We start from the raw sequence: 15,622 nt of genomic DNA, 5'->3' as shown, positions 1-15,622 counted from the left end.
GCTTCCCAGCAGAGAGGTGACGGTGGTTTTCCTTGCTGCATCCCCTTTGCCGGGTTGCTGCGCTGTGGGAACCACTGCTTGAGGTTTTGTTTGACTGCTGGCTGGGCTTTCTGCATTTGGCTTGGAGGGGCTCAGAAGTTGAACATACCTGTGCTTGGAAAATCCCTTTTTTTGGCTGCTGATCCCTTATTTTCGAGGCTGCTGGTCCCTTATTTTCAAATCTGTAAGTTGACACCTATGGTCATATCTTGCTTAAGTGTCACCAAATGTTTTAAATTCACAAGGGAGGGTGGTGCACGGGCAATCAAAGGGCTGAGTGCATGAGTCCCATTGTGCTTTGTTTCAGGCTCCCACCATCCCATATCTGGGCACCTTTTTAACGGACCTGATCATGCTGGACACAGCACTACCAGATTTTGTGGAGGTGAGCATCTTGGGGAAGAAGAGGTGGCACGAGAACACCCCTTGTCCTCTTCAGGGCGGCTGAGCATCCTCTGGCAAATGACTACCTGTTGATCCCTGGCCATTTGGGTTGGGCAGGTGTTTCAGATCAACCCTTCAGGGTGGTTTGGGGGTCACGTAACCGCTGGTAGAGGAAGGGGGTGCGGTGGGGGTGGCTTTCCCCAGGTGTCATCCCTGAGGGGGGGTGACATCGCTGCACCGCCCCCCTGAGATGCTCACCACACACCCCTGCAGCACCCCCCTGGGACGCTTGTGCTGCCCCTGCGGGCAGCTAGCCCCGCTCCTGCAGGTGGTTAGCTCCACACCTGCAGGTAGTTAGCTCCGCCCCACGGATGGCTAGCCCTGCCCCCAGGTGCACAGCTCCGCCTCTGCACATAATTCAGTTTGTTCAGTGAATGAAGCCTCTGTCTCCTCCTTTGGGGTTTCCAGTACTTTTTTTCTGGGGGTACTTAAGGTTAAGGGGGGAACACCCGGGTGGTGCTGTGGGTTAAATCACAGAACCTAGGACTTGCCGATCAGAAGGTCGGCAGTTCGAATCCCCGTGACGGGGTGAGCTCCCGTTGCTCGGTCCCTGCTCCTGCCAACCTAGCAGTTCAAAAGCATGTCAAAGTGCAAGTAGATAAATAGGTACCGCTCCAGCGGGAAGGTAAACGGCTTTTCCGTGCACTGCTCTGGTTTGCCAGAAGCGGCTAAGTCATGCTGGCCACATGACCTGGAAGCTGTACGCCTGCTTCCTCAACCAATAAAGCGAGATGAGCGCCGCAACCCCAGAGTCGGCCACGACTGGACCTAATGATCCGGGGTCCCTTTACCTTTACCTTTAAGGGTAAGGGAGTACTGGCACTCCCCCCCCCCATGAAAAGTGTGACGCTTACTGTAACAACTTCATGGTGCGTACCAGTACCTTTTTTTCTATAAACAAAAAAGCACTCAGACTTTTCAAATGCTGGCAGCCACATGGGGCAGAGGTTTTCAACCTTTTTGAGTCCACGGCTCCCTTGACCAACTCCATTCTTTCTGCAGCACCCCTGCCCAGGAGCCCAGTTACGCCACCCCTTGCCTGTAGAGCTGGCAACGTCTCACCCTGCTGCTGCCGCCGTCCCTGGTCTCTGAGCTGTGCCCCCTGCCCCAAAGAGAGGCATCTCTTCACACTGCCCCATAGGAGCCTGGGAAGCACCTCCTGGGCAGCCCCAGAGGCACCATTCACTTGGGAAGCTTGTAGCCAGGGCTGCTGCAACAAACAGCTGTGCAAGCCTTTGGGAGGCAGCGACGTGAGAGGGCATCAGAGGAGGGAGGGAAGGAAAGAAAGAGGGACAGAGGTCAGTGTTGCCAGCAGCACCCCTGACCATCATTCAAGCCATCCCAGGGTGCTCCTGTTTGAAAACCACTGATGTAGGCTGGTTCAAAAAGCGCTGCAGCATGGTTTGTGTCTCCTGGTGTTGCTCACAATCCCTGTCTTATTTTTCAATCCCACAGAGCAACCTCATTAACTTTGAGAAGAGGCGCAAGGTAAATCCAAGGTGGAAAAGCTGGAGGGGGGTGGGTGGGATTCTGCATCTCTTAGCTCAGTGCCCAGAGCTGAGAATGGAGGGGGATGATAGGATGTGGAACTGGGAGGAAGAGCACTGCCTTTCAAACCACAGGAATGCAAAATGTGGCTCCACCGCCCACCTCACTGCTATGTCTTTCCCCCCCAGGAAGCAGTGATCCTCTCCTGGATCTGCCAGCTGCAGGATTCATGTCAAGAGTACCATCTTTGCCCAAACCCATCCTTCCGTCTGGCCTTTCACCAGCACCAGCAGCTCTCTGAGGAGCAGAGGTAGGGAAAGGTGTTGGGTTCTCTGCCAAGGAAGAGAATGGTTGATAGTGGGTGGCAGCCAACTAAATAAATAAATGCACAATGACTACTGCTTGTGCAATAGGACTTTCCCTCTTTCCCTCTTGCTGATCTGCTCTGGAGGATTGAGTCCTGTTGCACAAGCGTAAGTTGTTGCAGTTGTGCAAAGTGCTACTTCTGGAGTGAATACAACCTAGGCTCTTGTTGTTGAAAGGCTCTAGTCAGAGTTAAATCAGAGCGTCTTAAATTAAGGCCAAAAGTCCACATTACAAGTGTCCTTGGAGTTGACCACTTTCTCCTTCATTCCATTAAAAGTAATTTTGCGCAACCCTTTGCTGGATCATGGCCACTGTATGTGGAGATCGAGTTAATTGTTTTCTCTCTGGACCATTTCCCCCCCTGCTAAAAATCATCCCACCAGTCCACTATTCGCTGTTTACTGTAAATAGCACCTTTTTTGCAGAGGAGGTGTGTTTTTAATGGGAAAATGCTATGAGTAAGGAAGGGTTAACTCCCTCATCCCCACACAGTGTTCCCAGTCCAGACCAGTGCCGCAGTGCAGCTGCTTCTACTGGAAAAGAAAGTTTCCAGTTCTGATCAAGTTTGTAAAATCTTTCAACAAAGATATCTTTAATAATTTGCACTCAGTGCCTCCCTGTCTCCCGCATTCACACCAGAGCGAGAGCCAGGTATCAAGACGAACCATGAGTGAAGGCCTTTCCTCCCTGTCCCTGGGGGGAATTTGCAAGGATAATTACCCTCCTTGTTTTTTCTTCGCTAACAATCTCCCGTTGTCATGGGAGCTTTCTCCACTAAGGCAGACAGGAACTGGAAGCCTTATTTTCTAAACAAACAAACAGACAAACATGTGTTTGAGGAAGTCAACTTTTTTTCTGGCCTTTCTGCAGTCCCACCCCCAAACCAGGCTGCATAACTGTGAGGGTGGCACCAGGCAGATGCCAAAGGAAAGAGCCAAGCAGGTCCTTTTTGAGAAATTGCAGGGCAGCAGGGTATCAGAAGCGACAGCTGAACAGAGACACACCAACAGAGAAGAATGGAAGGCCATGCTTGGGTGGATATAGCCCATGCTTCTCCTCTCCTCCCTCTGCAGCTACCGGATTTCCCGTGTGATTGAGCCACCAGCCGACTCCTGTCCCAACTCGCCGAAGCTGCATCGCAGCCTGACCAAGCGCTTCAGTTCGTAAGTCAGCCTTCTGGTTCCGTGAGGGGGCACACTTCCTGTGGCTGCTCCTTGGGGACAGCCCATCCTGTTTCGCAACCCAAGGCAAGATGGGAAGGTGCTCCCCCCTGCCGAAGCCTCGCTTGCCAGGGTCACATGGGATTCTGCTGCCCGAGGCAGGTGCTTCAGTCCGCCTCATGGGTGGGCCGGCTCCACTGCTCCTTCCCTGCCCCTTTCTCTTGCGTGTCCCCTGTTCCTCCCCTGCCATGCTTGGGACAAACTTCCCTTCTGTCCGATGACCTTCGGCCTCCTGGAGAAACCCATTCTGTGTTGTTGTTTTTTGAGGCAGAGCAAGTGAATCTGGAGAGATTGGGCATTGCCTCCTACCAGGCCTGGTCTGCCTCCGAAAAATCGCATCCCCTGGCATGATTACACTTTTGCAGTTGGGCTGCCCTTGGGTTAAAAACCAGCCTGGCAGCCTTCTTGGCTGAGGTTCCTCATTCCTGATCTAGAAGAAAGGCTGCTTTACCTAAGGGAAGGGATCACTCACCTCCCTCCCCAAAGTAGCTATGTTTTTCTGACAAGGTTATTGCATCTTGAACAGCTGACAGGCAAACAAATCTTTTCCTACCCTACAGGTACACTACTGCATACCCTCCAAGTGTCCTGATTTTCCAGGGACAGTCCCATAATTATGAAAGCCATCCTGACTTATATGATTTGATCGTAGATTTTCTTTCTGTAAATCTTCCAAAGAATAAAATAAAATAGGGATGAAGGGGTTTTCTCAGGGCAGCAGATGGTGTGTGTGTCCTGTTGGTGTGGTGTTGATAGCATTTGCCCTTCTTCTCGTAGGAAATGCTTTGGGGGGGGGGAGGAGATGACTATAAATGGGGGGTCGAGAACGGTCTGTTGCGGGCAGTGAGAACTGTCCTTATTTTCATATGTTGGAGGGGTATGCTGTTGGAGAAAGCACCGCCTGCTCAATTCCCCTTCGCTGCGTAGCTACACATGACCTAGGAGTCCCAAGTAAAAGAAATAAAAGTTGGCAATCTGATTTTTCCCAAGAGTTCAGAGCACCCAAGTTGAGAGGCAGTGCAATGGCCGAGGCCACACCGTGAGTGTATGGCAGTGGATGGATCTGCTGGTCCATGCAAGCCCAAGATTTATATTATTATTGTGTTCAGTGTCATGTGTATTGGTGATGAAAGAGAGATTTGTTCTGTAGGAGGCATAAATGGTTCCTTCCTTCCATATTTATCCTTACAACAATCTTGCAAGGCAAGCTATGCTTGGGTTGTCAGGAGTTCAGCCTACACTCGAGTAGGACCCTAGCAGAGACACATGTGCGACTGGCATGTTTCCTCCCTCCTGGTCGATCATTCGGGAGCTTCATAAGCTTTCTTCAGCCCAAACATCACAGTGACCGATGCCAACCGGCACCGGCACACTTAGGGATCCGCAGAGTTTGCGCAGTTCATGCGTAACAGAACTCAGCAACTCAGCATTTTGGCTAATCTACTTTATTTACATATAAACACACAGCAAAGAGAAAAAGACAATAGTCCCACTTCACAGAACACAGTAACACAAACATCCTGTCTCCCTCACTTCCCACTTTGTGGAGTCAAAACATATACCGTCATGTGGTAGACAACAATCTCATGACTGCAATCATGGAGCAGCAATTCTAACATGGGTATGCTGACTGGCCCAAGGTCACCAAATGAATATCATGGTGAAGTAGGGATACGACCCTGGAGCTCTTGTCTGATACATAACTAACCACTACCTGACAGTGATGCTCCAACACCTGAGTCACTGTCTCTGCTCTTCCTTTGCAGACTTCTCCTGGGCTCAGAAGCCTCTGCTGCTTCTCCAAGCCCTGAGAAGCCCGGAATTTCACCTCTGGGCTCCTGCAGCAGCCTTTCCTCTGAAGATACGCCTAGCACCCCTTGTTCACCAACTCGGGGACTCCCCACTAGCAAGGTAGCTTATTTTTCTTTATAAAACCGTTTGTGTCCCGGTCTCTTGGTCCCTGAAACAATTCACAATCTTAGAAGATCTCGTTATGTGACCGAGACAGCTAACAAGGGCATAACATAAAATGCAGAAGTCTGTATGTTGCTATAAAACAGAAGGGGAGAAAATAATCAACACAAACCAAATGCCTGTCAAAATTAAACAGCAGTGACAGAGCATCTCGAAAGGGAGCAGCAGAGTCTCTTTGGGGAGGGGCCTCCACAGCCTGGGTGCCCACACCCAAAAGGCCTGCACTTGCATCACTGCCAGTTGCACCCGTGATGGTGGTGAAATATGGAGCAGAGCAAGGGACAAGCAGCAGAAGGCAAATTCTCTTGGGGATTCGTAATGCAGTTGCCGCAGAAAGTGCAAAGAGATGGCATCGCTGAAGGAGCGTCTCCACCCTCATCGTTCTGCCTGGACGCTGAGGTCCAGCTCTGAGTGCCTTGTGGCGGTTCCCTTGCTGCGAGAAGCCAAGTTACAGGGAACCAGGCAGAGGGCCTTCTCAGTAGTGGCACCCGCCCTGTGGAACGCCCTCCCACCAGATGGCAAAGAGAAAAACAACTATCAGACTTTTAGAAGACATCTGAAGGCAGCCCTGTTTAAGGAAGCTTTTAATGTTTAACAGAACATTGTATTTTAATATTTTGTTGGAAGCCGCCCAGAGTGGCTGGGGTGACCAGATGGGCGGGGTATAAATTATTATTATTATTATTATTATTATTATTATTATTATTATTATTAGTGTGGTAGGCTGATTTCATTTCTAGCCAAAAATGAGCCAATCAAAGCAACACATGTGAAAGGAATAGATATTAAAAGCTATCATTATAATACAAGAATGGTGTACAGTGGTACCTCGTGCTACGTATGGGATCCGTTCCGGAGGCCCGCCCGTAACGTGAAAAGTCCGCAACTCGAAGTGCCGTGTCTGCGCAGATGTGCGGCACGATTTGCCGCTTCTGCACAGGTGCGAGCAGCGAAACCCAGAAGTAACCCATTTCAGTACTTCCGGGTTGCCGCGGGACGCAAGATGAAAGCACGCGACCTGAAGTGGACGCAACATGAGGTATGACTGTAATAATTTACCAGTCATTTTTTACACCTGTGGCTGAAAAAAAATATGGTATGATTGACCAATAAAGACAAGATTTAGGGAAGTCTCCGTCCCACTCTCCCACCCCCACCCCACTTTAGCAATATAAAATGTTGGGATGCATCCTGGTGCAAGTTCATGCCATCCAACTTTTGAGAGCCAAAACTAGGATTTGCATCTTCTGGGATGTGCTCCCAGGCAAGACATGTGACCCATGCCTCACTCCCAGATCAAGTGTTGTGTTTTTTTTGAGGGGGGAGGAGTGAAATTGCAGCACCCAAAATGGCCTCTGTGCTCTCATGCAAAAGATGGGATGTCCAGGGCACTTGGTAGGTATTCAAGCTTGCATCAAATGCCCTTGATGGGGCCACTGATTAGTACAGTACTTCACTTCTGGGACTGGTTCTGGGGTGTTTAGACTCTAAACAGACATAGTGAGATTCTCGTCTCTGACAGCTGGGAAGAGCAGATCTCTAGATATATGTATTTTGTAAATAAATACCTTTTCAGTGTGTCGGGGGGGGGAGGATATTGGTTTGTTTTGTGTGTTCATTTTGCATTTTTATGCTGTGAACCTATGGGTCTTAGGATGAAGGGCAGTACAGTGGTACCTCAGGTTGCATACGCTTCAGGTTACAGACTCCGCTAACCCAGAAATAGTGCTTCAGGTTAAGAACTTTGCTTCAGGATGAGAACAGAAATTGTGCTCTGGCGGCGCAGCAGCAGCAGGAGGCCCCATTAGCTAAAGTGTTGCTTCAGGTTAAGAAGAGTTTCAGGTTAAGAACGGACCTCCGGAACGAATTAAGTACTTAACCCGAGGTACCACTGTATACAATTTTGATAGATGGATGGTAGATAAAAAGGTAAAGGTAAAGGTACCCCTGCCCATACGGGCCAGTCTTGACAGACTCTAGGGTTGTGCGCCCATCTCACTCAAGAGGCCGGGGGCCAGCGCTGTCCGGAGACACTTCCAGGTCACGTGGCCAGCGTGACAAAGCCGCATCTGGCGAGCCAGGGCAGCACACGGAAACGCCGTTTACCTTCCCGCCAGTAAGCGGTCCCTATTTATCTACTTGCACCCGGGGGTGCTTTCGAACTGCTAGGTTGGCAGGCGCTGGGACCGAACAACGGGAGCTCACCCCTCCGCGGGGATTCGAACCGCCGACCTTTCAATCGGCAAGTCCTAGGTGCTGAGGCTTTTACCCACAGCGCCACCCGCATCCCTGGATGGTTGATAGATAGATGATAGATAGATGATAGATATAGATGATGATAGATAGATAGATAGATAGATAGATAGATAGATAGATAGATAGATATAGATAGATGATAGACAGACAACACACCTCCCATGACATCCTGTTTCCTCCACACACTACTGCCTCTGTTCCCCTCAGTGGGGTCCCCTATCACCCCCACTTGTCTCCTCCTCCTCTGGGGAGTAGCAGGAACCATTCTATGGGCTGTGCCTTCCAAAGGCTGCTTGGAGTGTTCTGAGGTCTGCTTCTATCCTTGAGTCTTCCCCTCTTGTTTATTGGAGCTTATTTTGATATTGTTGGATAGGCCGGCCCTGAAGACCAGTCATGCTTTCACCTTGGGTCACCAAAAGTGGTTGAACTACAACTCCCATCATCCCTAGCCCCAGAGCTAGAGGTCAGGGTTGATGGGAGCTGTCATCTAATGACATCTGGTAACCCACGGAGAGCCAGCTTTCATTTAGCACCGGTGTGCATATCAGCAAGTAAAGTGGCAGAAAGCAAGATGTTTTGATGGTGTTGGTGGCCAGAGAGGTAATGGAAATGTGGGGCGGAAAGGGAGGGAGTCACAACTCACGGATTCATCTCCTGGTCCCCTTTTTGGTTGTCTTCTCCTGACCAGAATCTGTCTGTACCGCAGCTAAGGCCCTGCCTTCCGCTGGAGCAGCCCCCGCCGTCTCCCATCTCCAAGCAACGAGGGACAGAGTCGCGCATCATCCGCGTCAGCATGGATGATGTTCATGGCAATGGCAACCTGTATCGCAGCATTGTGGTGAGTGGACAAAGGGAGGCAAGCTGCCAGGAACATCTGGACATGACTGGATGGTGTGCATCATGTCTGCGTGTGGGGGTGAAGATTTCTGGGCAGGGGAGGAGCGCATAGAGGCCCTGCACAGTGAGGGCAACAGTGCTGCTTCAGCAGCATGGGCAAAGTCCCAGAGGAGCAGGTAGCGACACAATGGCGGGGCAGGGCAAGGGTCAGATCCACCACCTGAGGCAAACAGTGTCATAGTCCTGTGCTGTCAGCCATGGCAGAGCTCAGTGGAGGGAGAAGCCAGCCAACCAGTTGAGTCTCGGTGGGGGAGTACTTGCCTGGAGGCAGAGTCCAAGATTAATAAATAATAATAATAATAATAATAATAATAATAATATATTTATACCCGCCCATCTGGCTGGGTTTCCACAGCCACTCTGGGCTGCTCCCACAAAATATTAAAATCCAATAGTCTGTCAAACATTAAAAGCTTCCCTAAGCAGGGCTGCCTTCAGATGTCTTCTAAAAGTATGGTACAGTGGTACCTTGGGTTACATACGCTTCAGGTTACATATGCTTCAGCTTACAGACTCTGCTAACCCAGAAATAGTGCTTCAGGTTAAGAACTTTGCTTCAGGATGCGAACAGAAATCGTGCTCTGGTGGCACGGCGGCAGCAGGAGGCCCCATTAGCTAAAGTGGTGCTTCAGGTTAAGAACAGTTTCAGGTTAAGAACGGACCTCCGAAACGAATTAAGTACTTAACCCGAGGTACCACTGTAGTCGTTTTTCTCTTTGACATCTTGTGGGAGAACGTTCCACAGGGCGAGTGCCTCTACTGAGACGTTCAGTCCCGTCCTAAGGTCAAGAGTGAAGTGTAGGTGGGTTCCCACGAGGCAGGACACAGTGATAGCAGCAAGAACCTTTATTGAACTACATAGCTGGGAAACAGGGGCAAAGCAACTGCTTATATACATTCCTGAAAGCCTGGGCCACTCCCACTCCCAACATGATTGGCTGTCTAAACTTCAAAGCTGCGAATCACGACTCATAGTTCAAGGGCCAATGGCAGAGGCCCAAATCCTGAAATGTTCTATAATTGGACATCATGTATTGAATCAGAACACAGGAGCTCAGAATCCTTAGTCCAGACTAAGCTCAGGCAAACAGAATACATAACAAGGAGTATCTCAGTTTACGTAGTCAGACGGTCCGGGGGTCAAGAAAGCCGAGGTCGCAAGAAGCAGCAAGATCTGGCCAGGAACGACAAATGTTGTTTCCAGCCACTGCCTGAGGCTGGAAACCCTGCTTAAGAAAGCTGGAGCCAAGCTGGTTCTCATCAGGAGCAAGAAGGCTTATCAGCAGCAGGTGGAGCCACTTCGCCTTCTGCTCCTTCAGGCCGCTGCTCAGCAGGTGAAGCCAACTCCTGGCCCATGACAAACGGCTTCATCCCACCTCATGCAAGTTGGAGCCCAACAAACGCCGAGAAAGCCACACGTACCCCCCACCCCTGGTTTAGTCCGACACTTTTTTGATTCGGCTAGCATTAGGTAAGGTAAAGGTAAAGGGACCCCTGACCATTAGGTCCAGTCATGGACGACTCTGGGGTTGCGGCACTTCTCTTGCTTTATTGGCCGAGGGAGCCGGCGTACAGCTCCACATGCTGGTCACATGCTGGTCATGTGGCCAGCATGACTAAGGCACTTCTGGCGAACCAGAGCAGCGCACGGAAACGCCGTTTACCTTCCTGCTGGAGTGGTACCTATTTATCTACTTGCACTTTGACGTGATTTTGAACTGCTAGGTTGGCAGGAGCTGGGACCGAGCAACGGGAGCTCACCCCGTCATGGGGATTCGAACCGCCGACCTTCTGATCGGCAAGCCCTAGGCTCTGTGGTTGAAGGCGTTTTCACTACTTTCGTTAATATTCTCCCCTGCCCCTCTCTGGAAACCTTCTACGTTGTGTTGCCACGTTGCTGGGTCACCCCTGTGCCCTCTTCTGTGGCTCATAAGCGGATGACTTTCCCCCGCAGATCACCAGCCAGGATAAGACCACGGCTGTAGTTCAGCGCGCACTGCAGAAGCACAACTTGGAAGGGCACTCGCTGCACAACTACCGGCTCCTGCAGCTGTTGGGAGATGGCCAAGGTGAGGAGAGGGATAATAATAATAAGAATATAATAATAATAATTTATTATTTATACCCCGCCCATCTGGCTGGGCTTCCCCAGCCACTCTGGGCGGCTTCCAAAAAATATTAAAATACTGTAATACATCAAACATTAAAAGCTTCCCTAAACAGGGCTGCTTTCAGATGTCTTCTAAAAGTCTGGTAGTTGTTGTTCTCTTTGACATCTGGTGGGAGGGCATTCCACAGGGCGGGTGCCACTACTGAGAAGGCCCTCTGCCTGGTTCCCTGTAACTTGGCTTCTCGCAGTGAGGGAACCGCCAGAAGGCCCTCGGTGCTGGACCTCAGTGTCCGGCTAGAACAATGGGGGTGGAGATGCTCCTTCAGATATACTGGACCGAGGCCGTTAGGGCTTTAAAGTTCAGCACCAACATTTTGAATTGTGCTCGGAAACATACTGGGAGCTAATGTAGGTCTTTCAAGACCGGTGTTATATGGTCTCGGCGGCCGCTCCCAGTCACCAGTCTAGCTGCCACATTCTGGATTAGTTGTAGTTTCCGGGTCACAGGACCCGGATGGAGGGGAAAACATTGTTGGCATCACTCATGTTCTCTCTCTCTCTCTATCCTTCAAGAGCTACTGATCCCCGACGGCGCCAATGCCTTCTACGCTATGAACCCCGCTGGCCCCCATGACTTCCTCCTCTGCCCTAAGGAAGGCGCTGCCAACTCCATTGGGACCATGCAGCCTGGTAGCAAAACCACACTCCACCGCACCCCCACACACAAGGACCGTGGCACCGGAGCTTCATCGTCTTGCAGTTCTCCACACCTAGGCCCTCCTGGCCTGTCCCCACATGGCTCACCATCCCCACAGCTCTGGCTGGCTTCGTGTCTCCTGGCACCCCCATTTCCATCTCCTTCCTCCAGGCAGCCACCAAATGAGCCACCAAGCTCTCCTCCTTCCCCCTTGCCTCTTTCTTGCCACTCACCCTTCGGTCCAGCTCCATCCCATGTTGTTCTGCCCTCCTCCTCGCAGAGGCCAAAGACTCCTTCTTCTTCATGCCAGTCGCCCCTTTGCTATTCCTCAGGGTCATCCCTTTGGTCAGGGTCCCTCAGTCACTGTGACGTCCCTCGCCTTTCAGCTTCCCAAACTCTAGAAGCTCTGAGCGGTCCTGATCTAGAACTGGGCACCCAGGGCCACAGCTAATCTCTCCGAATAGAGACGCCTCCCTTACATGAGACCACACGCAAATGGCTAGGAAAACTGAGTGCCCCATGAGGGGCAATGACGTTAATGGATTGGCCACTGTGAGGTTCCGTAGCTGTGCCCTCCCCAGCCTCCCCTCAGTAATCCTAGAGGCAAGAGAGATGGGCTTACAGGCCATTCAGTACAAAACACAACTGATGCAAGCCAGGTAAGCAGAGCCTTGCCAGTGGAGATCAGAGGTGCCACAGGGTGCCAGTGTCCTGGTGTTTTCTTTCATTCCCCCCCCCCTCTTTTTGATTTATGACATTTGCCACCAGTGACTTTATTTTTTTAAATATAATTTTTTATTTGATTTTTTAAAATTATAAACATGTAACAGAAAACAATTCCGAATCCAAATATCGAGATTACTGTGAATCTCCTGACTTCTCCCCGTCCCTTCCATGGGTCCTAGTAATCATATTTACAACTGCAAATACGTACTTATCCAAATTTTTCATCCTTCTAAATTATCCATACTTTCCATTACTTTACAAGTGTGGTTAAAATCCTGCTAATGTTTTAACCTGCTTACAGTGGCCTCTTAAATAAATTATGAACATTTCCCATTCTTTCTTAAAGTTCTTGTCTTCTTGATATCTGAGCTTCCCAGTTAATTTCGCCATTTCGAGATAGTCCATCAACTTAGTTTGCCGTTCTTCTCTCGTCGGGGTTATCTCTTCCTTCCATCTCTGGTCTAGTAGCATCCTTGTGGCTGTTGTCGCATACATAAACCATCTTTTCTAGTCCTTTGGTATCTCAGTACCTATAATTCCTAATGAAAAAACTTCTGATTTTTTAGCAGAAGTTATTTTAAACATTTTTTTTTCATTTCATTATATATCATCTCCCACAAATTTTTGTTACTTTACATGTCTACCACATACAATAAAGGGAACCTTTTTTTTCTTTACAGTGGTACCTCGCAAGACGAATGCCTCGCAAGACGGAAAAACTCGCAAGACGAAAGAGTTTTTTGTTTTTTGAGTTGCTTCGCAAGACGAATTTCTCTATGGGCTTGCTTCGCAAAACGAAAACGTCTTGCACCTTTTTCTGAAACCCGTCAATGCATTCCTATGGGAAACCGTCAATGCATTTCCTATGGGAAACCGTGCTTCACTAGATGAAAAATTCACAAGACGAAAAACTCGCAGAACGAATTAATTTTGTTTTGCGAGGCACCACTGTACATTTCCAGCAAATATTTGAACCTGTTCTATACATTTTTGCTAACTTGACAGGCGTCTGATACCACTGATACATCATTTGCATGTAGTTTTCTTTCAGTGAACCCCAGGGTCCTGGTGTTTCAAGGGAGTGAGACCCAGGGCCTATGAGGCAAGGTGAGGCAACTGCTTCGGGTAGCAGATCTAGCCTCAAAGGCATTGCCTACTGCTGCACCTCCTTGGACGCTGGATCTGTTGCCTTCTCAGCAGCCCCCATACCTGCCATGCCACTACCACAGCAGCCTCTCAGCGAATAGGAGGGGCTGCTGGTCTCCTCCCATCACTAGGGAGAAAATGCCAGGAAATGCCCACTGGGGTCTCCTGGGCTCTGCACCCACCTGGTGCGATTCGGAGCTGGCCCCTTTCCCCACCCCCACCCCACGGCCTTTGATTCCCAGTTCAACCATCAAGCAAGGTTGATTTGATTCCCCCTCTTGCTCTGGATGTAGATCTTCACTCACCTCTTTGTTCCCAGTGTAAATCTCAAAAAAACACCCCACTTATTCCTGATGTAAATTTTCCCTCCCCCTTCTTACCTGGAAGGGAGGGGGAAAGCATTCTGTGGTTTGCCTCAGGTGGCAAAATGTATTGGGCCAGCCCTGAGTGAGACAAGCCATATTTTGCAAGGAATGCAGCACCTCACTCCCTTATTCTCCCTCCAGAATTAAACACTGTAGTCGAGAGCAGAGGTGGGTGGGTGGCAGGGAGGTCTAGTGGTAGCTACTGTCTGACAGTGAGCTTGTAGCTGGAAGTCTGTGTTGGACTTCCAGACTTGTAATAGAAGAAGAAGAAGAGGAGGAGGAGGAGTTTGGATTTGATACCCTGCTTTATCACTACCCTAAGGAGTCTCAAAGCGGCTAACAATCTCCTTTTCCCTTCCTCCCCCACAACAAACACTCTGTGAGGTGAGTGGGGCTGAGAGACTTCAGAGAAGTGTGACTAGCCCAAGGTCACCCAGCAGCTGCATGTGGAGGAGCGGGGAAGCGAACCCAGTTCACCAGATTATGAGTCCACCGCTCTTAACCACTACACCACGCTAACAGCTGACTTTGCATGAGACTCACGCTTCAATAAAATAATTTGGTGAAATGCAAATTTTCAGGATTTCGCCAACTCTCTCTGCGCTGCAGAAGCTGTGCACTTTGCCCTGGCAGAGAGAACTAGAATTAATAATAATAATAATAATAATAATAATAATAATAATAATAATAGTTTTATTTGTACCCTGTGCTCCCCGGCTGGAGGAACCAGGAACTAGAAGAGTAACACAAAAGGAGGTGGTACGAAAGCAAAACCTGACCAAGAACTCTGCTCTTTTAGGTTAGGGAATCAGACCTAGAATGGCTGCTTTCTGCACATGGATAGCAGCCATCAATCAAATTTACAGTGGTACCTCGGGTTACAAACGCTTCAGGTTACAAACTCTGCTAACCCGGAAGTAGTACCTCGGATTAAGAACTTTACTTCAGGATGAGAACAGAAATCGCACGGTGGCAGCAGGAGACCCCATTAGCTAAAGTGGTTAAGAACAGTTTCAGTTTGAAAACGGACCTCCGGTACGAATTAAGTTCTTAACCATAGGTACCACTGTATTATCAAAGCTATCAGTCCTTACAAAAGCACCATTCAACCCAATGGAACATATTTCACAACCTACTCCATGGGACTGACTTCCAAATTGTAATGTTAAACTTTGGTGGCAAGTGATTTTAGACTGGGTGTCAGGGTGCTGTCAGCAGCTACCGGCTGGTTGCCCAGGAAATCATAAAGACAAGGAAGAGTTTCTTACCATCCTTTTTTATTTCAGCCTTTACAGAGAGAGGCTATAGAACCCAGCCTCTTGAATCACCACCCCTCCGTCTCTCCCATTTCCTCATGCATCACTTCTACAGGTACTGCTACCTGCCCTCTGCTTTTGATCTCTTTGCTCTTTGACTTTTAAGGCTTGCCAGGTTCTGGGAGATGGAGGGTCTGGAATCCTTCAAATGACAATGTGTCAGCCAACTGCTGCTGTGGCTCTGCCTGCTCCTCCTCTCCCATTATTTCCCAACTTTCCCCCTCATCTGCCCATGAGTTGTGACCTCCCGCAAACCACCGCTGTAAACCTATACTGTCTTCCTCTTCCCTGGAAGGGGCAAGAATGGGGAGGCAGTATCCACTATCCCGCCTCTGTCCAGCCCCTGCCACTGGGATTTGCAAAGCAGTCAAGGAAGGACTTGCCGTATTGGCCTGAATATAAGCCGCACTCGCAAATAAGCCACACCTTTAAAATTCAGGGGTGGGGGGAGAGAAAGACAATACCCAAATATAAGCTGCTTCCTTAAAATTGGGTTACAGGTTGAAAATTGCTGCGGTTGGTAGAATTGTAATTCCGAGCTAATTTAAGCCTTTGATCTTGCAAGCCCACAATCGTGC

At 49.5% G+C, this 15,622-nt stretch overlaps 1 protein-coding gene and 2 long non-coding RNA genes across 9 annotated transcripts in view; 1 reads left to right on the top strand and 2 right to left on the bottom strand.

The window, feature by feature from the left end:
- The window catches only part of RGL3 (ral guanine nucleotide dissociation stimulator like 3), a 42,854-nt gene extending 30,292 nt beyond the window's left edge, over positions 1–12,562 (top strand). For 4 of the 7 annotated variants that reach the window (XM_083419771.1, XM_083419769.1, XM_083419772.1 and 1 more), the window contains 8 exons: positions 347–424; positions 1,939–1,971; positions 2,160–2,281; positions 3,411–3,500; positions 5,324–5,468; positions 8,476–8,625; positions 10,639–10,753; positions 11,368–12,562. In XM_083419771.1, the coding sequence (XP_083275897.1) occupies positions 347–424; positions 1,939–1,971; positions 2,160–2,281; positions 3,411–3,500; positions 5,324–5,468; positions 8,476–8,625; positions 10,639–10,753; positions 11,368–11,942 (1,308 nt within the window). In that variant the 3' untranslated portion in view covers positions 11,943–12,562. The remainder of the gene's footprint in view (positions 1–346; positions 425–1,938; positions 1,972–2,159; positions 2,282–3,410; positions 3,501–5,323; positions 5,469–8,475; positions 8,626–10,638; positions 10,754–11,367) is intronic. The other 3 variants (XM_083419770.1, XM_083419773.1, XM_083419775.1) reach the window with 1 other exon arrangement.
- Positions 1–15,622, bottom strand: part of LOC310667991 — a 160,484-nt gene that overhangs the window by 94,967 nt on the left and 49,895 nt on the right. The window lies entirely within an intron of this gene.
- LOC310668083 lies at positions 12,231–14,358 on the bottom strand. The gene is made up of 2 exons (XR_014506613.1): positions 14,272–14,358; positions 12,231–12,756 (listed from the first exon to the last, which is right to left on the bottom strand). It is a non-coding gene; the product is annotated as an uncharacterized lncRNA (long non-coding RNA).

The sequence above is a fragment of the Podarcis tiliguerta genome, assembly GCF_965153285.1.
Source record: "Podarcis tiliguerta genome assembly, chromosome: 17".
Taxonomy (NCBI): Eukaryota; Metazoa; Chordata; class Lepidosauria; order Squamata; family Lacertidae; genus Podarcis; species Podarcis tiliguerta.
This window is presented reverse-complemented; position numbering and strand designations above follow the sequence as displayed.